Here is a 25,516-nt window from a genome sequence, read left to right on the forward strand (position 1 = left end):
CCAGTGTTTACAGACCTAAGAGTTCTAAAATGTTCTCTTCAACCCATGAGAAATATGAATGTAAAATTCAATTTAAAAGGCTGGCCCCGTTTCCTCAAGTACATGAAATGCAATTAAAAAGCTGTGTGGCACAATGGATGCAGCTATTATAAATCCGTCATGATTGTTTTTATAAAGTTAACATGATAGGTCAACATTATGCAATCATTAATGCAAGATCACGTTGGATCCAGTGAGGCAGGTACCAGCAGTTCTGACAGTTTCACTGTGTGCTGCGATGGAGCACCGTGAAGGACCACCTGTACTTTTTCTGTTGAACGTACACACATGCATACTCTCGCACACACACACACACAGACTAACTAATTCTGCAAACGTGATGTGATGCATAAAAAAAAAAACCTCCTCCTCAGGGTTAACTATCCCCTCGGGCCTGGCCAGTGCCCTCAATGCAAGTCTCGTAGGAATCTTCAGGCACCGGTAATCATCCAAACAGGGAGGCGGTCTTTCCTTTTCCCATTGCCACCCCGATACTAACAAAATCTCTGCAAATGGTCGATGGGTGGTTGCACCATTCACCCTCGGGTTAGACGGGGGGCTGCGCATTGTGCCGCAGCCCCGTGTAGGGCCAGAGCAGCTGCTGGATGGTCATCCAAGAGTCTCCGGTTCCTACGGGAGCAGCGTCGACTGCTGGCTGCATCACCAGGCTGGCCAGCAGTGCAAGGAGACCTGTCGATGAAGAAACAGAAGTTACAAGTGATCCAATACACCATCCTGTGGCTCCAAAAGGCATTGCAAGACTGGATTAGCAAGAACAAGTTGGTTAACTTGCAAGCTTCAGAAAATCCACACCAAAAAAATCTTGATCTCTTAGTATGGCATCGTTACATCCTCATTTCTCATCTTAAATTATTACTCATGCATGTACCTGCTAGCACCACCACAATGGCCAACCAAAGCCAGACCCCCCGGCCCCCCCTGGCTACTGCTGCTGCCGCCGCCGCTCGGGAGCTGGTTAGGCTGTGGGACAAGGAATGGGCCATCCCTGTGTCCGAGGACGTCGGGCTGGACGAAGGGCTCGGACTGTCGAAAACAGGATGAAAAGTTACTAGAGTAATAGAAAATGACAAATCAGAGCGAATGACGTATACATTGACATCACCAGATGAAGCAAAAGGAGACAAAGTTACCAAAAATGATTAGTGATGAGCCCCAAGTCATCGCAGAACATGGGCAGTTAAAAAGAAAAAAAAAAACATTTGTGGTAACTTGTACACTTGATGGCAGGCAGTAAATTAGCCGTTGCTTCGCTGACACCTAAAGTTTGCTCCACTGATGTGCATTCACCCACCTAATTCACAGCGTCAAAGAAGCAAAACTGTAAAAAAAAAAAAACTAAAACGTCAGCAGCGCAATGAAAAAGCCGTCAGCAGCTCTTAATAGCGGTCGGCATGTAGGCGGATTTACGCATCGACTTGTTGGGCGATGGCAGCAGACAATTTTAGCCTGAACTCTGTCAACAGGAGGAGTGCTGCTTCAAATCGCTCTGCAGCCATCATGGGCTAGTGCAGGCTTGTAAAGTGGCCTTTGATTGGCACTCCTACCTGATGAGTACGGGCCTTTTTTGCATGCATTTGTTTGAATTACAGACAGCGATATAATCCAAAAGCACCTGGTACTCTCCTCCCTTCACACTTACAGCATTACAAACAGCTCATCCTGACTCCTGAACCATGTGCAGGGAGGAAAAGAGGAAAGGACAGTTCAGAGCAACACATTATCTGCTTATACGCAGTCGAATCACAACAACAAACAGTCCAAAGGGGAAAACTGCAGACGTGAGACGGCGACACGTAGGACACGTTAGTGAATGACAAAACAGTAAGTCCGGTAAAAATGACATATATCTGAACTTGAGATCCATGCATGAAGCACAAATCAAAGTTTCCAAAGCTGGCAAACACATTGATCTCAAGTCAGGTAACAGCTGAACAACAACAACAACCACCGTATAACAAAGAAAATAAAAATAGGATATAAAGCCAGCGAGCCCAGGCACAAAGAAGATAGTCCAGCACAGACCTGAATAATGAAAGGTTTCTTCATTTAGGAGGTTCCACAGGTTCACCCAACCTAATGCAGCTCAGAATTATTTTACATGAATTTGCCTAGTCATCTATGCAAAATGAGCAGCAACAGTCACTTTCGGGCAAAAACACCACACGTGTAACAGTCCTCAGAAACTCTGGGTTACAAACCACTGGAACCTCAGGTGAAGCTAAATGATGAAGCCTTCCATTATTCAGCCAGCGTCTTAGCTCTGCTGGCGGACAGTGACGCTACAGAACTGGTGGGCATTTGGTCGGACTAACGTCTTAAGGGGCAGAATGAGAGAGGTGAGTTTGCTGCCCAGCTCACTGAGGCTGGACCTCCTCCTCTCTGCCACTGACTCCTCCTCCTGCTCGTCCTCCGCCTGGCTGTCTGTGTTGTTGCAGGCCGTCCTGTGGGCATGCACGGGTCAGGCATTCACATACACACTCCTCAGTTGCACATTCACATACAAGCGACAGCTGAATGACCATAAAGACGGGGTGGGCATGTGTACAGTGCATGCAGATATGGCTGAGGAAAGAAGAATGAAAAAAAAAAAAAAAACAAACAAGCGGGCAAATGCAGACATCCTTAAAGTACTCGGTGAATTACCTGCTGTGCAAACAAGGAAGGTTTTTACTCATGAAATATTCACATTATTGGCAAACGACATGCACGAGCAATAAGCGAAAAAAGCAACTTCACGACCTTTCCGATATTTGGAGCATATCAATAGTGCTCGTCTGGCTCTTTTTTTTTTTTTGTTGCAGGTTACAAACACAGGCAAAAGTGCTTGATCTGGAAAAAATAAAACATGTGAACAGTTCCTCATGCGCAGGTGAGCGGGCGCGACGTATGAAAGATGGCGGCTGTGTGGTTTGGCATCATCACTCTTTTGAGTTCGTTTCAGCTGATTTCAGAAGTCACTCCCATAAGTTTAATAAATCCCAGTACGCTTCGGGAAAAGCTTTGCTGATGTCAAACCCGAAAGCTGCCATCTCCATGTGCTTTTTAAAAGGACCCGAGTGATGCAGCCAGAGCAGTGTCGTCGTCCTTGGCGTGTCTTACCCCTTCATCACGAGAGTGGGCTCTTCAGTTTCAACCCAGGCTGCAGAGCTAACAAAGCGTTTTAGTGGCGGACGCGCCGCGCTCTTTCCCGCCACATTCCTGGAAACCAGCGTTATTACACAAGGGCACAACAACGGCAACCCTCAACTGACGGTACAGCAGAGCCTCGGTGGCTTGGATAAACCATTGAGGACAAACATTGAAACAAAACTTGAGCTTTAGTAGAAAACACTTAAACATTCAGCTTGTTTTAAATATAATTTCTCCTTAAATGAAATGATTCAACACACATTCATACAAATACCTACCACGGAGATCGCCTGGTCAGTCTTTCTACTTCGGCCTCGGAACAATCTTGCGTTTTGGACTGTGGCGGGAAACAGATTAAATGAATTTTTAGAGCCATAACTCTCTGATCTCAAGTAAAATTTTACATCTCATCTTATTATAATCTGGAAGCCTGTTTTTTTGGATTTTGTGGGATGAACAGCACAGTATATGAGGTGCACCCATAAAAACTTGTCAAATCAGCTCTGTCGACTCATGCTTGTTGGATTGAATGAAAAAAATATTTAAAAAAAACAAATTCCCTTACTTTTTTTGTGCATTAACAAAATGGCAGGTCAGATCTGCATTAATATTGTTTGAATAAATTTAATTGACATTTTAGTAAATGTGCAGAACTGTTGTTTTGAAAATGCAAAACATGAAGTCATCTTAAATTCAACAAATCCCTCAAAAGTGAAAGTTTTGAAGGTCAATTAAAGCTCAGGTTGGCGCTGGTCGGCTTTGTCAACCTGGTTGTGACTACGTTGCATTTATTACTTTAATATTTAATAATGGTGTTCAGGTCTCACCATGTCGAAGTGCATGTTGCCTCCACCCGAACGCGGGATGGCCGCTATGCTGACCCGCCGAGTTGAAGACTATGAGGAGCAAACACACGTGAGTGCACAACCCTTTTACACGGAAAGTTTGAGAGAACAGTAGAAGTGTATGGAACCCACTTTGTAGTACTGCGACGACGTCTGCTTCTTGCCACGGAAGTCGTCTGGAAAGAGGAACGGACTCGGGTTTGAAAGTGATTTCCGTGTCGCACATGCATATTTATCAAGACAAGGGTGTTAGTTTTGCGTCCGGCGACTCCGACCTCTTTCCGTTTGTGATCCAAACGACCGCTCGTTCTGCATGAGTGCCTCCCTCAGCTCCAGCAGCTCGGCGTGCTCCTTGGTGTACAACCTCCTCAGGTTCTCCACGTGCTGGATCATCACCTCCACGGCCTTACCGATGCGACTCTCCTGTTACTCCCCCCAAACACGAGATCCCGCTGAGTCGCTTTGTTTGTTCGGTTGTCGTCATAGCGACAGCGGGACAATCAGTCCATACAGTGGAAGTCGTGTTAGTCTTCAGCTGACCTGGTGAATCGCTCCCAGCATCTCGGAGCGGCTGGAGACCCTGGTCATGGACTGGATGAGGATATCCAGGTTCTTCTGGAGCCTCTGGATGATCTCCATGGACTGATTGTCGTCCTCGCACAGAGGAATTAACGCCTGGTGAAGAAACGGAAGAAGGAAATAACCAACGGCACCAGACACAAAGAATTTCCACCCGCTCTTTAATCACGTCTACCCAGCGGTAAACTACCACAATTATTTAAAACCTAAATTTCATAATCGACTCGCATTTGCATGAAATCAGTGTTCATTTTTTACATTTACCAATTAAGACAATAACTGTGCTACAGACCTCAATTACTTAATACACTACTGCATAGTACCTGTGGGTTTCAACAACTAGAACAGTTATTTCTCCAAGGCTGAACACAAACCTGCAGTAAGCCCTGGCAGCTGGACACTTCCCGCCGGACGTTCTCCTCGGCAAGGTCACGTGATCGCTCCTCCAGCCGAAGCCTCTTTTCCAGGGTGAACATGTCACACTTGAAGCCCAGTGCCAGACGCTGGAACTCCGTCTGGAAACACACGGGACAGGAGTACATGGAGTGGCGTTCGTCTCAATTGTGATATGGAGGCATTTAATCGAGCCGTGATGCACATTTCCTTGTTTGATGAAGATTATCCTTTTCCTGAACAAAGATAGCATTTACTCTGCTTGTGCTCGAGGTGCAGGTTAAACTCGCACATCTTTGTGGGCAAGAGAACGGCACCTCTTTGGAATAAGGACATTTACCGGCTTCCGTTACATAACACATCAGACTTACTAACTTGTTATGGAACGTGCAACCTGCGGTAAAATGGCAATGATTACATCATTTGCTGAACCCAGTGGTACACATACCTCGATCTCCTTGTCAGTGGCCGACAGGCTGTAGATTAAACAGACGATCATGAAAAGACATGTCAGAATACTTGTTTAAATAAACAAATAAATAAAAACTGTGCTGCAGCCATTTAAAAGATCACCTGTTTTTATCTCCTTTAAGGTCACTGCTTTCAGAGATGGTCGACGTCTCAGCTGGACAGATGTGACGATCAGACAGATTAGAAAACAGTTAATATGAGTCCAATGCAATCGAGCATACAAATAAATGGTATATTGGTAGACAATGAATAAACTGCACATACTTTCCTTCTCGTTGGTCATGCTGGCATCACTTTGGTCCTCCTGATTCTTGCGCTCCTCCACGGCCTCCATGCTTCGCGCCAACTCCTGCAAGGTCCGCAAGAACAGTACCGTCACGGCATCCTTCCTCTTCTCCTTTTCTAAGTCTGATCCCTCCATAGCCACAGTGACCGGCATGTCCATCTTTCTCCGTAGTCAACTCTTCACTGCCCTTTTAATCTTTCGATAGTGGAGAGCAATGAAAGCCAACAGGGTACTTGGCTCTTGCTTCTGAATGATCTGATCCTGAGTGCAGCTAAGCATGCATTTTCTCTTCCTCCCTCTCTCTACGTCTCTTTCATTGACAAACAAACAATCCCATGGTCACACACTTGCATAGCTGGAAAGGCAACATTTCTCTTTAGGCTGAAATAGTGTTCAGGTTGCAAGACGCCATGTGGCACAGTCTCAGACGAATGCAATTTTAATCAAGTCTTTAGTTACCTACTTGGAACATATATATTGTTACCAAATGTTATTTCTATCAAATCTAGTTTGTATATATTGGAGTACTGAAAACAATGAAAAAAAAAAAAGTTTTAAAATAACAACAACAACAATGAAAAAAAAACACCTTTGGAAAAATTCAAGAATTCTTAAGCGTGCGAGACAAATATGAAAGACTACTAATGAATCAGACGAAAATCAGATGGTAGAGCAGGTCTTACCAGTTCCCTTTTATTTTTGCCACGGAGGTCGGAGTCCTTTTTGGCCTCACTAACCTCTGATTGGCCGTGGTCAGAGGTCATGCCACTCCCCGGTTGGCTGGCATTTGTGAGGGACGATCCTGCCTGCAGAGAAGCGCCGTCGGAGCTGGAGGCTTGACCACTGCTGGTGAGCCGGTCAGTTGCTGGTGAGAAGCATTTTCGAGTAGGTGGGCAGCGTTACACACAGATGTAAGAAGGTGTAAACAAACGGTCACTTTCTTTTTTTTTTTTTCCTACCTGCCACATGAGCCGTAACTATGGGATTGTCAGACGCACCGTCCAGCACGCTCTCTTCCTCCTCCGGCACCGCAGGCAACAAGCTCGTGCTGCAACAACAACAACAAAAAAAGACACATTTGCAGGAAATACCAATACTGAAAAGCATTTGTTAAATTTTCAGGTAAAGTAGGGATTGAGTAAACAATGTTCTTTTAGCTGAAGGCAAACCACTCACCTGTCCTCTGCTGCTGATTTGTCTGTCGAATGATCCTGGCCGAGGCTCTGAGACGGACAAAAGTAAAACCAAGGAAGGAGTGGAGGTGAGAAAGAAGCAAGTAACCTTCCATTTCTGACCCCCAATACAAGGAATGTTTTATATTTCAAAGATACATGCAAATATGCAGATACATGTCGCGTACCTGTCCCATGGCAGTGAAATGCAATCTACGCAGAACAAGTGTGCAGAGGAAAAAGACTGAGCTGATTCTTTATATAATGCGTAGGTACATGAAGAGCTCTGCAGCTCTGAGTGTGTGTGTGTGCTGTTCAGAAGGGTTAACATCGGCACAGTGCTAAGTAGTGGAGGCGGACTGTGTGCACACGCAGTCTTGTGAACTCACACATACAATGGAGCAAGGTGAGAGCTCAGAGCGATGAAATGGGATCTTGTGTAATGAGTGCACAATATCAGTTTTGAGCCGGCTCAAATTTTCATTACATTGGAAAAATTAAAAAAAAGCTTTCCTACTTGGAGACTTCAATGCTATTTTACATCAGAGTGAAATAAAGCAGCCTGCTGCTACAAACCATTAAAAGCCTCCAACAGCTTCAAATTCTATTGATCCAGTCTTGGCTGCTAAACCATAAAGTGATAATTTCTGCACATCAATACAACTGATAATATAAAAGGCATTGCAGGCATATTTCTTGACCAAATATAGTAAATGACAACTTTAGTTTTGCTGACAATGCACACAATGTTGCTGCAGGAACTCCTTCATTTACAAGTAAAACTGCAATTTGAATATATCCAAATATCTCAGCTTGAATGTCACACTAAACACACAAACCTACATCTGAATCTTTTGGAAGACTTTGACTTGGCCATTATGAGCCCAAAAGGAGTATTTATATAAAAACACCCTGAGAAGCAGCTATCAGAGTCTCCACTCGGGCTGATCCAGCAAGTCACCAGCTGGTTAGTAAATTAATAAGTAGACTGATTCTGCATCAGAAAGGAATAAAGGGAAAAGAAAAGCTGAAAAGCTCCAGGAAAGCAGCATCAACGCACATAAGAACACATTCTTGATCTAAAGACAAAGACACTACAAGTCCATCACAGGCTCTACTTTAACTTCATATATAGTTATGACACCCAAATACACAGGTCACACATCATAGAACAATTTATGGATAAAGATTGAAAGCGATTAACCATTTTAGGATTATCTTGTTAATAAGGTAAATTATTCATCAAGCAAAAACCCTTTAGTTAAGTCCTAAAATCTTTGTGTTGGATGTGAAAGATTGAGTAGTATTTTGACTTGGAAAGTCAAATATTATTATATTTATATAATATTTATATATAAATATTATATATATAAATCTCAGTTTAACCTAAAACAAGTTGAAGTGAACACGAATCAGAATCTTGAGCACCATTTGTATAGTACTTGCCTCTTGTGGAAATGGACATCACGCACACAGAGCCCATCCTGCTGCTCCTCAGGTTTGCACTGTGAGATATAGTGTCACACTCTGACCATCCCCCTTTCATTTTACCATCCCCAACTCTCCTCCCTTCCTTTAGGTGGGGTCTCCCTCCCAACCCTTCTGGAGGAAAGCTGGGCCACACCCAGCCCAGTGACCCCCCTTTCAAAAATACACCTGATTCCATCAACCGAGTCATTAAGTTTCAAATAGAAACATATTTGGACAGAAAGGGGAAGCAGAGGCGAATGTGTGCTGAACAGAAGAGAGGAAACTGATCATTGATGCATGAAAATACTTCCCCATTGCTACCAACCTTAGAAAGAAGCATGTCTCCTGCAGCAGAGTCCGGATTGCTTTCGCTCAAGTCCTTTGCCCTGTGGTCCTCATTTGTCTTCTGGGCGCTGAAAGGTCAAAAGGTCAACTGCCAAGCATCACCCATTTCCAGATCTGATATATTTAGTCTAACTAGACCCAATTGTTACAGTCTGTCGAGTACGAGCCGAGAATCGGCTGTTAGCCCTCTGTAGGTGGACTCTGCTGATGCAAAGTTTGGCCACACAGACATTATTTACACCATGGACTCCTCCCACAGAGAGGAAACACCTATTTCACTAGCAAATTTCACCCCAGTCACAGGGAAATGCTGAAACTCGGTGGCTGTTGATAAAACGCGTCAACCTCAAACTAACCAGTTTATGCTGGCTGACGCTGCTTGATGAGGTCATTTTCTTCCCTGTGAAAGTTTGTGTTTTGAAGCTGACACTGGCCAATAGAATCAACAATTGAGAAAAGTTACAATCTGTACTTATACATTCCCTGAGGAAAAAAGGACATAGACGATATTGTGATCAAGTTTGTGACCGATTCTCTCATCTACGCCAGAAAACTCTTGACGGTACTTCTGAACGTCATAGAAAAGCCAACCCCATCGTATTGTTGCTGATGAGTAACCTTCCTGTTGTTCTTTTAAAACCATCAGGTATGGTCAGGAAACAAAACTAATCTGATAAAGGGGGGGAGGGAAACAACAGGCTGCCAGCATTTAAAAAGCCACAGCCCTGTGTTTTCACTTCACATAAAACAATATTTTCAGAACATTGCCACTTGAATGCAGTTTTATTTCGACACAAACTAGCAAAGTAATGACTGCCGTTATGTCAATGGTTGCATTAAACACCCACAGAAACCTGTACTGCATGATTTAATTTGTTACTTTTGTGCCCTCTAGTGGTAATATGAAAAAACACAGTAATAACTCCAGTATATTCATTTATATTGTGTCTGTATCTTTGTAAATATTACTATGCCTGAGTAAATTATGATCAATCAGAAAATCCCATTTTTTTAAATCCCTGCCTAAACTAAATGTTCCCTTGCAAGGAATTGTAACTAAAGTCATTCATCACCTTAATTCCAACAGTGCCAAAAATGTATATTGCAAGTGTATAAGTCTACCAAGGAAGCAGTGCATCTTCTTAGCCAGGCTAGTAGGTTTGGCTTTTCTTTGTGACGCCTTTGCAGATTGTTGGAAACCTCGCGATAAGTACAACAAAATACTTCTTCTGTTTTTAGCTATAATTTTAGTAAATGGAGTGGAGAGAGATCGTCGTGTATGAAAATAAAGTGTGTGTGCAAATCGACACACATGAAGCCCAAAAGTAATCAGATAACTGAACATTTGGACTTTATTTTATTTATTGTTCACTTGGACTCAAAATAATCACAACAAGGTAAGAAAGCAATTTCAGTTTAGCTCGTTTGCTTTTTCAGTTTGTGTAGTGTCATAAAACCAAATAGGACAAGGTAAAGGAACCCTTTGTTCCATCTGTCTGACATATTTACAGTTAGGTGATATTTCACTAAATAAAATGTTACGACGGTCATATCAAAAATAAGTGGTTTGCGTTAAGTGTTTGTCTTGAGATTTAAAAAAAAAAAAGTATTACAAATGTTTCCTGCATTTTTGCAAGCGATAAACTATAGCGTCAAAGTGACACTACAAAAGTGACATTCCATCAATTATCTCGCATTTATTGACCAAATATTTTTCTGTTGATCTGTGTGCGAATTGTCAAAAAATTGAATTCACTTCTAATCTTTCTGTAAACATTGTCAAACATCCGATGACTCAACTTAATGCAAATGTATCTCAGCAAGTCGTTACTTTAATAATCTTTATTCACCTGTTGCTCGGAGTAATGGTCTCATCCAGTCCAGGTGATGTGCTGGTGGGAGAAACCATGTCGGCCGCTGTGGGAGGGGTTTTCACGGGTGTGATGGATCGGTCCTGTTCGGGCAGACTGTTGGAAGTTTGGGCTGGATCACATGACTTGGTCATTGCACTATCGCAGACCGCCACCTCTGTTGGAACCAAAAAAAAAAAAAAAATGGGCTCACGACCATTCGTTTGTGACAGACTAGTTTATTTTGAGAGTGTGAGCAAGCTTTAATGCACAAGAAACGGGTTTGCCCGAGGATCCAAGTGTGCAAACATTTTAATGAAACCCTGTTAAATGTATATAATCTGGGGGGGGTGGGGGATCTTACTGTTGTTCTCCGAGTGGGTCAGATCAGGGAGAGCGTCCGCCTCTGGGTGTCCAATTCTGGCAGCTTGTGTGTGGGTGCTCAATGGTCCCGCCACGTCTCCCTGAAAATGCACGCAGACAAAATGTCAAAATGGAAAAGGGGTGAAAAGATCAAATGCGCAACACACATTACCCATATATCAAACAACAGGCAGAAACAAATCTGTCAAACAAGAAGACGCTGCCTGAGAAGCCAACGACATCTTACAAGTTGAAAGATGGAACAAATAGTCGGTAATGGGATGTTGGAAAGACCCCCAATTACTGTCATCTTGATAGAAATGTAAAAACAAATGTCCCTTTTATACAGCTGACGGCAGCGATGGAGTGTTTAAATTAGTTTTATCAACCTCACAGGCATGAAATTATTCAAACGTGGAGCCAGTGAGAAGAATGCACAACATCCGAGATGGGAAAGTGTACGAAGACACTGAGATTAAACTTCTTTTTTCCTTCTGCCGCATTAGGATCTGAAGGTTTCATCACTGCCACTCTATATATGGAAGCAGACGGCTTCGGTACAAATGTGCAGACTGAGGCTGTGAGTAGCAGCTCTGAATGACAGCATGTCAAGAGCTCGCCATTTGGTAGGCAAATGTAGAAAAAAAAATAAATAAAAAAGATCGCATGCAGACATAAAAGGAACAACGAGAAGGAGGCAGTGAGAGCATAAAGTGCCTAATGCTTATATAATCAGTGTACATTTTAATGGTAAGTGGCATAATTAAAGTCAATTATGTAGCTTCTTGCAGTCTCGATACTACACTTAATGAGGGATTTGTACATACAATCCTCCTTGGCTGCTATAATAATTTCTACTCCTTTTGGAAAGCATTTTTTTTTTTTTTTTTTTAGATTTTGGAGAGATTCTTTGGGAATTTCTTCGCATTCATTCTATACCTCTTTCATGAGGTCAGACACTAATGTTGGATGAGGAGTGCCGGTACATAATCCATCTTCCAGCTCATTTCAGAGCTGCTCCATGGGGTTAAGGTCCACAGCAAACTCATTAAATCACGCTTTTCAGGAGCTTAGGGTTAACACCCCCCCCCCCCCGCCCCATATTCTACAATCAAGCATTTGAGGGCAACTAGTGACTTTGAATCTCCCATAAGTGTGAATATAAGTGTATGGAGAAGTCCAAAACTCCAGAAGTTCTGGTTGACAAAGCAGAAAATCTGTTGCAACTCCAACCTGACAAGGAAAAGTTGGCAAATAACACTGAACAAAAGAAGAATATCTGAATCCTCGTTTCAGTAGTCAATCACAACATGAAACACTTCCTACTTCCTTACCACAATGAGAACAGGGAACGTGTGATTGCGTTCCCCAGCTTTGTATGCCAAATCAAAACACTTCCATCACAGAGGAAGGTGAAACGAGCACCTGATCTGGTACTTCCTGCCAACACACAGTTTCAGTCAGCTGCCCAGTAAATTTTTACATCTTGTACTGCCAGTAGAAAGTACCGATATTGCAGAGTCCTCTTCGAAATACATCAGCAACGGTTGCCGAGTGTGGAACATCCAAGTGTGGAACAAAAAAATAAAAACAGAAACCAGCATTTAAAAGGATAAATTAGGCTAAAATGATTTTTAAATACTCTGGAACAATCATGTGTAGCATCCTCGAGTTATTTGTGGAAAGTGAACAATGGAGCTTTTTGTCGCATTGAGCTTGTAGGAAAAAAAAAAAAATCAGATACAAGGTCTGATATCAAGTTGCATAACTGCACGACGTCAATCAGCAACATCCCACAGACAAGATGACTTGACAAGATGGTTGGAGAGCCACTTTGGTGATGGCTTCATTTTTACATGGTTTCTGAAAGCTTTCATTAGATCCTTACATATACTTGAGACCTAATGTTCAATTTCTACCACAACGGGCTCGTCTGATTTTACCTGCAATATGTGAGAGTTTGCCTCGGTCTCTGGCTCCGTGCAGGCGGCAGAGTCTGTAAAACACAGCAGAGCGGATAGAAACAGTGCGGTTAAATTTAGGACAGAATGGAAGGAGGAAAGAGGTGGCTGAAAAAGGACAAAAGCATAGAAGCTGGCCATTAGGAACCCGGGGCCTTGTCTGGGACAGTCGGGGGGTGAATGGTCATTGAAAATACAGCCGCACCTTCACCATAAAAGGTGAGGCTGTCTATTATGCAAGGGAGTGAGCCGAGGGAGGGGGAAAAATGGGGTTAAAATACCATGCATGGCTAAGGTGGCATTAATGACCACATTTTCGCTCTTGTTTTCTGTTTCTCTGGCTGCCAGCCGCTCATGCAGGCAGAGGAATGGGGATTACCGAGCTCACAACGTGGCTTCAGACCAGTCGCACACCTGGCCATAGAAGGGCCTTGAGGAAGAGAAGATTTCTCTTATTGTGTTGAGAGAGACACACACACATATGCACACGCACACGCACACGCACTCACACACATTCTCACAACCTTTAGAAGCCCAAGGCCACAACAACCATAGAAGGCCGGGGTCTACTTCCAAGGGCTTTGAGAGAGAGAGTGGGTATCCTCACATTGACTGAATGTGTGCACTGTGCTTTAAAAGGTGGCCGAGTGCACTGCGACTCCCACGGATTACGGGAGCATAATCCACCCGTCCGTCGCACACAAACCCTCGACCGACACTCCAAGGCAACACAAGTCACTAAGCACATCCTCATGTACAGCGTTTATCCTGTAAAAGGAACATGTGCGGCAAAGTAAGACCAATCAGTGAGCATACAGTCGATGAGCTTACAAACCGAGCCGCAAACTAAGGTTTGAAGGACTGCAACTAATTTATCTGCACGAGAGAGATTAAAAATAGTGGAGATTTCTTTCCCTTTCATCAGCTATTAAGTCAGAGATACAGATTCCGTTATGTTTCAGCCCATCAGATGAACTTCAATGCCTACAAACGTGAATATGGATAAAGAAGCAACGTTTGGAGTTTCTTAAACAGTAAAACACTGTGGCTCTAATAATCCAACCCGCATACTTGTTATACGAGGGGAGTTCAAAACTTGCACCGTTAATCACACCAAGTTTGATCTGGGACCGGGGTCCACGCAGGGGTTGGAGCAATAACGAGCTACATTTAGCCATGTTTGGTTTGCATGAGGTTCCAGTGAGCTCGGGTTGAATTCTGCTGTATACTCAGTATTAAAGGCTCAAAGAAGACTGCAGTTATCTGTTAAAAGCCAATACAATAATTAATGACTAAAACTGTGTATTTGCATTTGTACATTTATTAGGCCACTTCAGTACGTTTGCCGCGACTCACCTTCCCCTACTCTGCCCTGCCCAGGCCGGACCTCCTCGGACAGAGGAGTCGACGTACCCCTGACATCAGCTTCACCAGCCGTGTCCACCACCGTCCACCTCTCCTCCCCGTCCTCCTCTTCCCGCTTGTCCGCAGATTCCTCGGGCCTGTCGTCTATGCAGCCGCCCTGGACCTGGCAGTTTCTTTCGGCGAGCTCGTTCTTCAGGAAGTCTTGGAGGGCAAACTCCTCATCCCAGTCCAGGTCATCTCCAGGCTGCAACGACGCCACCAGGTAAAAGGCAAACAAAACCGTTACAAATCACTTTGTTGGGAAAGCAATAAAAAAGATGAATTTACAACAACGCATCTCCAGCTATCCAAATAAGATTATGTCAAACTGAGAGCTCCATACTTATAACAACTCTTTACCGTATGTAAATCCCTCTTACACAGTGAAAATCACCATGTTTTGCTGTGAAAACCATATTATGTTGAAGCATGTGTCCGTGCTTTTTTGTTTTTTGAGCAGTGCGTAGGTGTGTCAATGCATGTGTGTGTGCACTTGTCCACTTCAATCGCCAACTCACACTCAGCTCTCTTCTACTCCATCTGTCTGATAACAGCATGAGCAGTGTCACTGCTGTACAAGCAAACCATCCTATCGCAACAATTTATTGACCCCAAAACTATAGACGATAACTGATTATTTTGTGATCGTGCCAGTGCGCTCCAGAATAAGAAGAGGAGTTAATGGATGAAGCCCAAACGTTCTCTCTGACCTCCTCGTCTGGTGCGGGGGTCTGGGACGAGGCCTCTCTGCTATCCTGAGGTGTCTTTAGCTGCTCGAGCTCATCGCACAACTGGCGCTTCTGGTTTTCCTGCTCCTGCACCCTGCAAGAAAAAGGGAAAATCTTTTAATTGAAAGCTCACGAATGTCCCGTTCTCAACAGATGACGCTAAATATACATGCAAATCGTCAGAAGCATTGTTATTTATGCAGAGAGTGAGGAAAAGCTCATGTGTGAAGACAGTACAGTGGACATACTGTACCCAATCCGCAGGCCCATGCAGTGTCCCATTCTGTTGCCCAGGGTGACCAGCGCCAGTTCTCCGACTGGCGCACTGATGGTTCCTTAGCTTCACACTTTAGTAATTCCAGCTCTTAACCTCACACCACGCAGCCTCTGAAATCTGCCCTACAACAATATCATGATCCCAGCACCGTCATATTCTCCAGTTTAACTTTGAACAGCCTGTGTGTTCTCCCGAGTAGGCGGTAGTAGCGCTGTACCTACAGTGAGCCCTCTTCACTTTAATTTTCACTCAAACAATATTAATGTTCCTGTTATCACCCTGGCAACTGAGCAAGAGTAAATCCCAGCCGGATAGCTTGACCAGTTCTCCCTCTCTGGTCTGATCCTCCACCGGCCCCGTTATATATATATCTGAAAGGGGACGGCCGTCTCCATGAACACGCATACAAACAGACACACGTTCAGCTCGAGGCAAATTCACACACACACACACAAAGCAAGAATGAAATCCAGGAATGGCAAGGACCCAAACTTAGTGAGGCGGACCCGAAGAGGTCACAGAGGTGAGGATGATTAACAGATCTTTCCCTCATTCAGTACAACTGACCGGTCAACTGAGACAGAGCACCGGCAAACGGATATACCCACCTCAGCAACATTTGCACCGAGTAGCGTGCGTGCTCAACCATCAGACTCCGAGGCAAAATTTGTTTGGATCAATCTTTTAATGAACTTTTAGAGCAATAAAGCAATTAAAATCTTGGAAGCTCCCAGTCAGCTATAGGCTTAGATTGACCTTAGTAGCTCATCTTTCAAAAGAGGACTCGCACTGCCACACATTATGAACATCTAGTCCTCTTACCGATCTCAACGTTAGCGGGATCCGGGTCACATTGCCTTTTTCTGGCTCTGCCTTTCCCCGCTGCATTTCAACCAATGAGATTACTTCTACTCAAGTGCAACTCCTCCTCAATATTAAAAACGTTATCCTACCTTGAAATCAAAACGGTCTTTCTTCAGCCGCTGAGGGATTCACTGCAGTCCTACTCTCTCCCATCTCCAGCTTTCATCCACCTCTGCTCGCATTCCACGCTCTCAATACAACATCGCTCTCGTCGGGTTGCTCGCACATTTCCCGGCTGCCCACTTCTTCTCACTCTCACGCCCACGGATGCATAAACGCCGTTGGTCGACTCACCTGACCGAAAGGTGCAGGATCTCGGTGCGGGACCTCCTCATGTTGCTGGCCATCTTGATCAGCTCCTTCTCCAAAGACTCAGTATACTGGGCCAGCTGGTCCAGGCTGAGGACCCAGTCCGCCCTCCTCGTGTCCAGCTCGGCCTGCACCGTCTGCAGGATGACAAGGCCGAGAGGAGTGGGGGGGGGGGTCAGCGTCTTGCCTGGGCGAAATGCTGCTGGCGCAGCCTGCGTGGCGCCCTTAACGCTGCTGAAAAGTTATGGCGCCTAACTGGCGAAATCTTTCTGTATAAGCCAGCCTGCAACGGAGTCGGCCAGACTTATACTTGTATAACACGAGCACACTAATTGTCTCATTTGGTATGTTTACTGCTGTATGGCAGTACGTGGCTAATGAATGCAGAGTGGCAACAATGCGGGAGGAGGGAGGGGGGGGCAGAGAAATGGAGAGAGAGAGAGAGTGAGAGAGAGAGATACAGAGAGCATGAGGGAGGAGGGGAGTGGGTTGTGTTCACAGTACAAAACACTGACTAAACAGCTCTGCTTGGTTGGGGCCTGTTAGCGAGTTATATAAGTGAGAGATCTCCAGAGAGGAAGGATGGTGGGTGGGAAGAAGAGAAAGAGCAGATAGGGAGCGAGAGAGAGAAAAATGAGTGCATCAGGTGGCAGGGAGAGGAAGATAGAGATCTCGTTATATAAATGTATGATTCATATCTTAAAAAATGTGTGTAAATAGTCTTTAAAAACAAAAACAACGTTTATGCAAATAGACAAACATTAATGCTGCAGCACACACTCGGTCACAAAGTGCCACTTTAAGCAGGCAGGCGCCTGAAACAAAGTGTGGTCAAGTGCATCGAACCTGGAGACCGGTGTCCATGCTGTCCACTGGCTGTGTGTGGTCGTCCAACAAGCGTGTAATAGTAGATAAGACAGAGCTGGTTTCTGCTCTGAAATCCATTTTCTTGGAGACAAAGAGGGAGTCTATGGTTACAAGAATGACTTGGTTCAGAAAATCAAAAGATTTCTTGACTAACTATTAAAATATCTACGTGATTGATTAATATGACCCAAACTGAAGTCTCAAATGTCAAAGGTAACTACATTATTCTCCCATTCGGGTCAAATACGCTGCATTTATTTGTATTAAAATATGGTGCTGTGATTGTGTAAATCACAAAAATTTAAATAGTTTCAGGAAAAAGAGTTTTCATATGTATGATGAAAACCAAATACCAGTTTGTTAAAGAGGCTCTTGAACTCTAAGGACATGTGCTCAGGGGTGGGTCCCTGTAGCATGAACAGCACTTCTTTGTCCAGAGTCTCATCCAGCGGGGAGATGGCGCTCATCATGGTGGACACATGGTCTCCTGCATGGGGAGGCTGTTTGAAAAAGGAAATAAATCATCAAAGAAAGGCTAGATTATGTCACATATGGATTTTTTTTGCTCTGTGATGAATGTGTGTGTGCCGTTGGAAGGAAATAGTTAGTTATACACCAAGTTTACAAAATGCAACAATGTCGAGCTGTATCTATCAAGTACATCTAAATGCACATGTGTGGTTGGGCTGCTCCACATTATGAATAATGGTATAAAAAAAAAAAAAAGCCAAATTGCAATAAGGTCTACTTCTAAAAGAGAAAGACTGAGGAGCAAAAAGAAGTCAACATTGTGAACAAACTTAGTAGGAGAGTGCTGACCTCAAGTGGCGACTGTGCCAGAGCCAGTTCTGTTTGAAGGGATCCTAAGCTGCTCTGGTTCAGTCTGTAAGCCCCCGACCACGGCAGACTGACCCTGCGAGAGGACAGGAGAGTGGGCACGGACGTGACGCAATCCACTCAAGGCGGTGGAAGCCATTATGCTCCGTCTAGATCAGTGCTTCAACATTCCAGTTGACTTTTCATATTCCAGACATTTCCAGGCGCTCTCTGTCCACTTACGCAGCCAGGTCTGGGAGGATCATCTGTATCTGGTTCTCCAGCTTGCTCTTGTGCACCCTCAACAGCTGGAGTAAACAGCAGATAACACAGACATGACTCATGTTAGATAATTATAGGTCGGTTAAGCAGCCTGAAGGTTTCTCTACTATAGCAATCTTGCTGGCTTTAAGGTTTAAGTAAGGAACAACAAAAAAAAAACACAGCAGATGATTTTATTCCCAGAGCTGAAATAACTAAACTGCTATCTTGTTTGAGACACTAAACCTCGTCAAGTATATGCACACCTCTTGATATCAATGAAGTTTTAAATGCATTTTATCTGCTGATCATTTGGAATCCACAAAACCTGATGTGGCTTGTAAACAAACCAAAAATGGCCCAAAGAGTATATGAGGTTAAAAAGCCTTTAATGGCGTTACGGAAAAGCAAACGGGAGAGACTAGAAGAGAATGTGGAGCTGGCAAAAGAGCATTTATGAAAAGGTGTGGGAGGCGGTAATGTATAGAAGCTGAAATAATAAGGTATGAAGTTCAACTCTCTGACCTCTGTGATGGAGGAGTATTCCTCTACCGCCGACTTCAGTTCATCTATCTGTCTGCTCTTCTGCAGAGTAAAACAAGGGTTTAAAATCAAAAAATCATCCTTCATTCATATGCTTTAATTATTTGGTTAAAAAGATAAACATTAATTATCTCGCTTTCTCCAATTATTATAAAATGTCTCATATGGATTGGCACTGACAGAGTAAATAAGTAAAGAAGAAAAGACACTGACCTCTGATATCACAGCTTCTTTTTCACCAATGACAGCATCAAAAGAGTGAATTTGCACCTAAAGGAAGTGAAGAAGCAGTTATGCAACAGCATAAACAAGCAAAGTCCAACAGCAGCTCTGTCGAAACAGAATGCCTGAAGCAAACTTTCAATGAGGAGCCAATTCTTTTTCTTTGTAAGAATTGCAGATTTCAACTTGAAAAGATCCAAGGCCACATAGGAATGGGAAACAGGAAGGCACAGTACGAGGCGAATACAAAGAAGAGATGTGATGGCAAAAAATATTTTGGACAGCTGGCAGAGGTACCTGAAGGTCAGCGTTAATGTCACACAGCTCTGTTATTCTCTTCTGAAGCTCGTCCGTCTCCATGGTGACCTTGAAGTTCTGATGTTAAAGGGAGACCATAAAAAAAAAAGAAAAGAAAAGAAAATCCTTAGAACAACTTTGGACAATATACTCCGAGACAATTATTGTTTCTGATGAGTACCGAGTTGGATCAATAATTTCATGGTCAGTTGTACTGAAAAAAGTGAGGGATGTACCTCTTCTTGAAGAGAAGCAATCTCTGCAATGAGACTCTGGTTTTCTTTCTCCTGATAATAAAGATTTTGAGCGATATTATCGTTATTGTTTCATTGAAAATCTGAGACAATTGCAAAGTACAGTAAATTAAAGCCAGGGAAACATGCATGAGAAAGATTATGTTAAATTCCATGCCACATACAATAATTTATATAAACTGCAGAGGAGTAATACATGCACTAATAAAAAAAAAAATTACATTTATTCAGACAAAATATGCTTTCTTAAGTGAATACGTCTAATTTGCAGTCTAGATTGTGCAGATACTCATTATACTCACCACATTTTTGCTGTGTGCGGAGGCGCGAGCTCTGCCTTCCTCTGTGCAGCTCAGAGTGGCCTTCATCTCTTCCACCTCCTCAGTCAGCATCATCTCTTTCTGTGCAAGCTGCTGGCTACTGTACGAGTTAAAATAAAAAAAAAATAAAAAAACCCCAAAAAGGAAACAGACGTCAACAAAAACTGTGTGCCGTGACAATATAATGAGCGCGGACGGTGTATTCGCATCAAATGCGATGGGTTGTCTCACACTCGGGCCTGATTGCGTAGCTCCTCGTTTTCCTCGGCCAGCTTCAGGTTGCTCTCCTCCATGCTCTCCACCACCAGCTTCAGCTTCCTGACCTCATCCTGCAGTTTCTGCTTGCACATCTGGAGATCAGCAACGCAGCACACCAGCTCTGATGTTTCACTGAGGCGGCAAACACACACACAAAATAAGTTATCACTTAACTGTGCCTTTCAATTTCTCGTATATAAAAATTGATCGATGCGAATAGATGGGGGGTGGGGGACACGTGCAACTAAAAAGTCACTACTTCATACACCACTTACAATTCTGCTCTGGATGCCTCCCCTCCAAACGCCTCCAAACTTCCCGAAGTCATATTGAGCAGCATGGACCTCTTGGCTGCCAAAACACACAAACTGCATTATTAAAGCTTCAAATATCCACAGAATTGAAGGCAGGTGCAATACAAAAGCAAATATGCTAGTGATTATGAAGACATTCACCAGACAGGCCGTCTTGGGGTTTTAATAAGTCTTGAGTGACATCAACCGACGTGTCGTCCCTGCAATAGGAAAGAAAACTGATATTAAGATTTTATGATGGAAAAGATAAATTCATGGGTTTTTTTCTTCCCTTTGTTCATTTCAATTTCAATTCAGTGTGAAAAAAAAAATGCATCAGAGATGGTTTGCAGAGTTGTCCAATTTCTGGATGCCTGGTACACTGAGCACGAAAAAAAATCTGCAACTCCCAGTTCAATATGAAACTCAAGACATACAAACACTCGGCAAAGAACATCGAAAAGAGCTTTCTGGTTGGATTAATAAAAAAAAAAAAAAAAAGTGTTGTCACCCGCTTAAAATGTAGAGGCTAGCGTTTGTCCACAGGTGATCTACACATTTTGCACATTTTCTGAACAATTCTGATCATTTAGTAAGTAATTACTCACTAGAAGCACATCCCACTGAAATAGATTTAATTTGCAAAGTAACGCCATCATACGTGGGAATTTCTTTTTTCCCCCCCAACATTTGTGACAAGAACACATGTAGTCAGCTTAGCAAACCATCCAGTCCCAATGAAGACCTTAAAAATTAGTCTACATAATGAAGTTCTACATGAAGTTTGTGTAAAACGGACAAATGGAATTCTCGCTATGACTTTTAGTGCAAAAGAAGAGAGTTTCACTTCGTCAGAAATAAAACCAATGACCTCTTGTACCTAACCAGAGCTCACTTTAAATATCTTCAGTCATGTTGCAAAACTAAAGAGCTTCCGACTGAAAGACATGTAGAGCCGGCGAGAAGCTTGAACTATCCAACATCCAGTGACGTCGGGCACAAGAACGTCGTACCCATTGCTGCGGCAGTCGTCGATCCACTCCTTCATGACGGCGTGGTAGGTCTCCAGATCGATGGACACGTCCTTCTGTTCTGGGTCCAGCATGTTGCAGAGGTCGTCCAGACCGCCGTCTCCGGAGCTTCGGCTGGTCGTGTGCCGCAGGAAGTCCACAATATGAGACACGTACACTTTGCCTTTAAGACGAGAGAGAGCGTCGCAGTTTTCAGTTTGGTGACAAGAAGTCTGCAGACATTCCACATCCCCCCCCCACAACAGATTTTCTCTGCTTAAAGCACCTACAGATATGTTGTGACGAATTGTGGTTATAGGTGTAGGCAGCAAAAACAGAAAACTGCGATGACGGTTGAGAGAGACTGTTAACTAATAATGCGGGTGGTTTCACACATTTTGTTTTTGCCGACTTTGCTCTTCAGTTCTCATAACCGGGTGGAAACAGAACAATGCAGTGCTTGATCAAAAAGAACTGCATCTTGCATGCATGATCAAGCATATTTCTCACTTTAATTACCCTATATATTCAGTTTTATATAGTGCTATATAAGGATGAAAACATGGATGCTTTAAATCAATAGAATGTAATCAGATCCTGAGACAAGTGGAAATGAACAATCTAAACTGAGGAATGAGGGGAAATAAGACACCTTTTCCTCTTGCTTATCTACAAGTTCCTTGTCCTGTACATCTTATGCTGAGTGTTTCAATCCAGGAAAGGAGAATAAGCGTTGAGAAAACACTGACGAAACCCAACCAATACACCTTGAGGCAATAGAAAGACCTTTGTTTTGAAAGGCAGGAAAGAGACATAGAAACGACCGTATGGCAGCTTGAAGATAAGGAAATCGCTTCTGCTCTCCAAGCAGAAAACCTGCATTGTCATACTCCATTCAGCTGCAATTTTCAACTTCCTTGGTTTCGGTTTTCTGCTTGCTGGAAGGCTAAAAGCATGACCCAATCACTAACCACTGAGTGTGAGTGTGTGTGGGCGTACCTCTGCGCTGCGTGTCGCAGGCATGGAAGATGGTATCGAGCAGATTTTCCTCGCAGATGAGACTGACTTCTGCCATGTTCTCCCGCTTGGTCTCCGAGGCGAGCGAGGATCCTGAACGAACGTGAATATTTAACAATTTAAAACCAGACACAGGGAAGTACTGAGTTGTGCAACAACAGTAGCACATGATCACTTTTGCTTTGGGCACAGCAACAACTGTAACAGCATGACGGCCTCACAGACCAGATGCCTTTATAAGTTACAAAGGCTCTTAACATCGACTAATCAGTTTAATAAATCTGTAGTATTTCATAAATCACAGTAATATGAAAGCTATGGTGACTTACAAGTACTTTTGTTTCACTTTCCACTGAAGATGAGTCATTAGTGTTTTTGTGTATCGTTCTTCACATTTCTTTGTTCGTGCTCAAATTGAATATGTTTTAGCACTTAAAACTGCAGAGGTACTCAAAGTAGAAGAAGTTTCAGATGGCAGTAATATAATACTGCCAATTCATAATGCAGTACCAACAGAAAAGCATGAGTGGTTACAAATCCAAATGATTCTGCAGCAGGACTCTACCTTCACTCCATGAGTCTGTGTGGGTTTAGATAAAGAAACAAAAAAGATCTGAAGCAGACGACATCCACAGAAGATCTGTGCCGAGTTCTCAAATGCATCAAAACGACCTTGAGCCAATTTCTTTAAAAAACAATGCATGCAAGTGTGAGAAGAAACGATGCTGCTTTAAAAACAAAAAGGTGATCATACCAAATAGTGATTTCAGATAACACTGATGAACACATTGTTGAAGAAAAATGTTTGAATTTGATGAATTAGAAAACAAAAACATTTCTACTTCTGTGCTTTTGATTATAATCTGTACTTTCATTAATAATTTTTTTTTGAGTAAAGAAATCAAAATGACAGTTTTGACTGTTAAAAGCACAAAGCTCACGTTTAAAAATACTGCAGAAAAAATGTCTGGATGAAAATGGATCAAATTCTGTCTTGGCATTTATCTCAATTTCTTTTTATTTTTACCAGCGACTGCCAGATTTCCACTTAAAAAAAGAACATTAATAGAGAGCAGACAGTACACTATCAATTCAAACTGTGTATATAAAGTGAAATGGTCCCAATTCAAGGACTTAACAGCTGATTATGTTTTCAGCCACATGGGTTTTCCTAATAAAAAGGTAAGCTGAAGTGTTTCTGATGAAATCCTGGGTTATATAATGGACAAAAACCCTTAAGTTAAATGTGAATAATAGAGTTTGCAAGCCTCCAGTGGTGAAGGCCAAGGAAATCATTTTTGCATTTGCTGCATAGACCTTGACACTGCCCCTTCCCCCGTACCTCCATCTCCCATTGAAAGTCTTTTCACAACCAGAGCTGGATAGGGAAGCTCGCACTCTGCGGAATGAGTTGTGTCCCCTGCGCAGAAGTTGAGGTTGTAGGAGAGGGTGCTTTGGCCGGGGGTGAAGGTGCGACACAGGGGCGAGTCCCCGGTTGGCCTCTGGCTTTCTGGCTCCACCGAATTAAATCCTTGCGTTAATGTAAAATAAGGAGAGTCCTTTTGCTGGCCAGGGGGTGTCGACGAATACTTCTGCCATGGCTTAACCTGCCGAAAATCAGTCCCGTCAGCCCCTCGCCGCTCTCCCAAGGTGCTTGTCACGGTGTATGTGACATTAGGGTTGCACGCAGGCGTGCTGGCAAAAGGAATAGATGGACCCAGGCTGCTTTTTTGGGAGGCGGCAGAGGTCGGCATTCTCATCCCCTTATCTGTCCCCCTCTCCCCGTCGTCTCTGTAAAGGGCCCCCTTCTTCAGGATGGCCTCCAGGTTGTGCCTCAGGCTGCTCTGCGGACTGTCGTAACTGCTGGAGGAGAGTTTGGGAATCTGGAAAGGCGAATTGGGTTCTCGGTCACCGCGCCACTGAATGGTCTGCAGCTTGCGGCAGATGCTGTCTACGGGGTTGTGACGACGAGGCGGCGGGTGGGGCGTGCAATAGTCCATGCTGCCGACGGCAGGGCGGCAGTGCTGGCTTCCTGGCAAGAGGAGAGGCTGAAGTCTGGGGAAACATGAGCAAAAAAATATTGTATGTGCATGTGAAATTGGTTAAATAAAAGCCAATGAGAACCTCAAAAAAGAGAGAGAATCATGTTTATTTTGCTAAGAAATAATACTGCACCTTGCAGTTTGAAAAAATATGAAAAAGAGCAGTGATGTAGTCCACTAATTCCTCCTGCTTCAGGAGAGCAACGCATTGGTGGATGAAGGAGCTGCAGTGATGAAAATGGCATGACATTTATGGCTTCACCTCCAATAACCAAATCAGCTGCACTAGTGACCCAGATTATGAAGGTGGACACCAAAATAAGGTCATTAGAGCGAGTTTTGGTCCTGAAGAGCGACAGACCAGCGTGTTTTCCAGCACACCTCAAGTCGTCAAGCTTCGCAAAAGCCTGGAATTCCCAAGGATCAGTGAGAGAACACTGCAATGGATCATGTTAAGTCAAGGCATCAATAATCAAACAGCGGTTTCTCACTGGAATATTCAAGCAAAAGCATTCGAATTTACTCTCTCGCCTGGGAAAAGCCACAGGTGCGCAAACTACTTTCAACTGTCTGCGAGCGTTTTGGCTTTTTATCTTCTTATGGCACATAACTGGAGCTGGATCGTTGCAAATAACACACGCACAGGCAAATTGGCAGAGAAATACACTATTTCTACGAAGAAAACACAAATATCGACAAACTTTCGGGAATATGTTTGAAGATGCAGTTACCCAGCTGCTGCACAGACGCGTCAACTTGTTCTTCCGCGCCTAAAATCCAAACGCGTACAAATATTACGCACTGGTCACA

The 25,516-nt window shown here is 43.5% G+C and overlaps 1 protein-coding gene across 1 annotated transcript; it reads right to left on the reverse strand.

Moving 5' to 3' along the window:
- Nucleotides 1-586: 586 nt before the first annotated feature.
- On the reverse strand, nt 587-24,664 carry lrmp (lymphoid-restricted membrane protein; the record flags this gene model as incomplete). The annotated part of the gene is made up of 39 exons (XM_080518577.1): nt 587-729; nt 929-1,083; nt 1,700-1,726; nt 2,373-2,501; nt 3,160-3,258; nt 3,468-3,526; nt 4,017-4,085; nt 4,167-4,210; nt 4,310-4,457; nt 4,575-4,709; nt 4,988-5,128; nt 5,455-5,482; nt 5,580-5,631; nt 5,742-5,826; nt 6,447-6,628; nt 6,723-6,811; nt 6,940-6,986; nt 7,124-7,148; nt 10,601-10,778; nt 10,965-11,064; nt 12,907-12,959; nt 14,281-14,533; nt 15,039-15,150; nt 16,492-16,643; nt 17,353-17,454; nt 17,727-17,873; nt 18,193-18,286; nt 18,433-18,497; nt 18,976-19,035; nt 19,207-19,263; nt 19,513-19,590; nt 19,749-19,799; nt 20,069-20,186; nt 20,318-20,476; nt 20,620-20,695; nt 20,800-20,858; nt 21,651-21,831; nt 22,647-22,757; nt 24,007-24,664. The coding sequence occupies 39 exons, from the start codon at nt 24,662-24,664 to the stop codon at nt 587-589; spliced, it is 4,521 nt and encodes a 1,506-aa protein (XP_080374703.1).
- Nucleotides 24,665-25,516: the final 852 nt, after the last annotated feature.

The sequence above is a fragment of the Blennius ocellaris genome, assembly GCF_963422515.1.
Source record: "Blennius ocellaris genome assembly, chromosome: 22".
Classification (NCBI taxonomy): Eukaryota; Metazoa; Chordata; class Actinopteri; order Blenniiformes; family Blenniidae; genus Blennius; species Blennius ocellaris.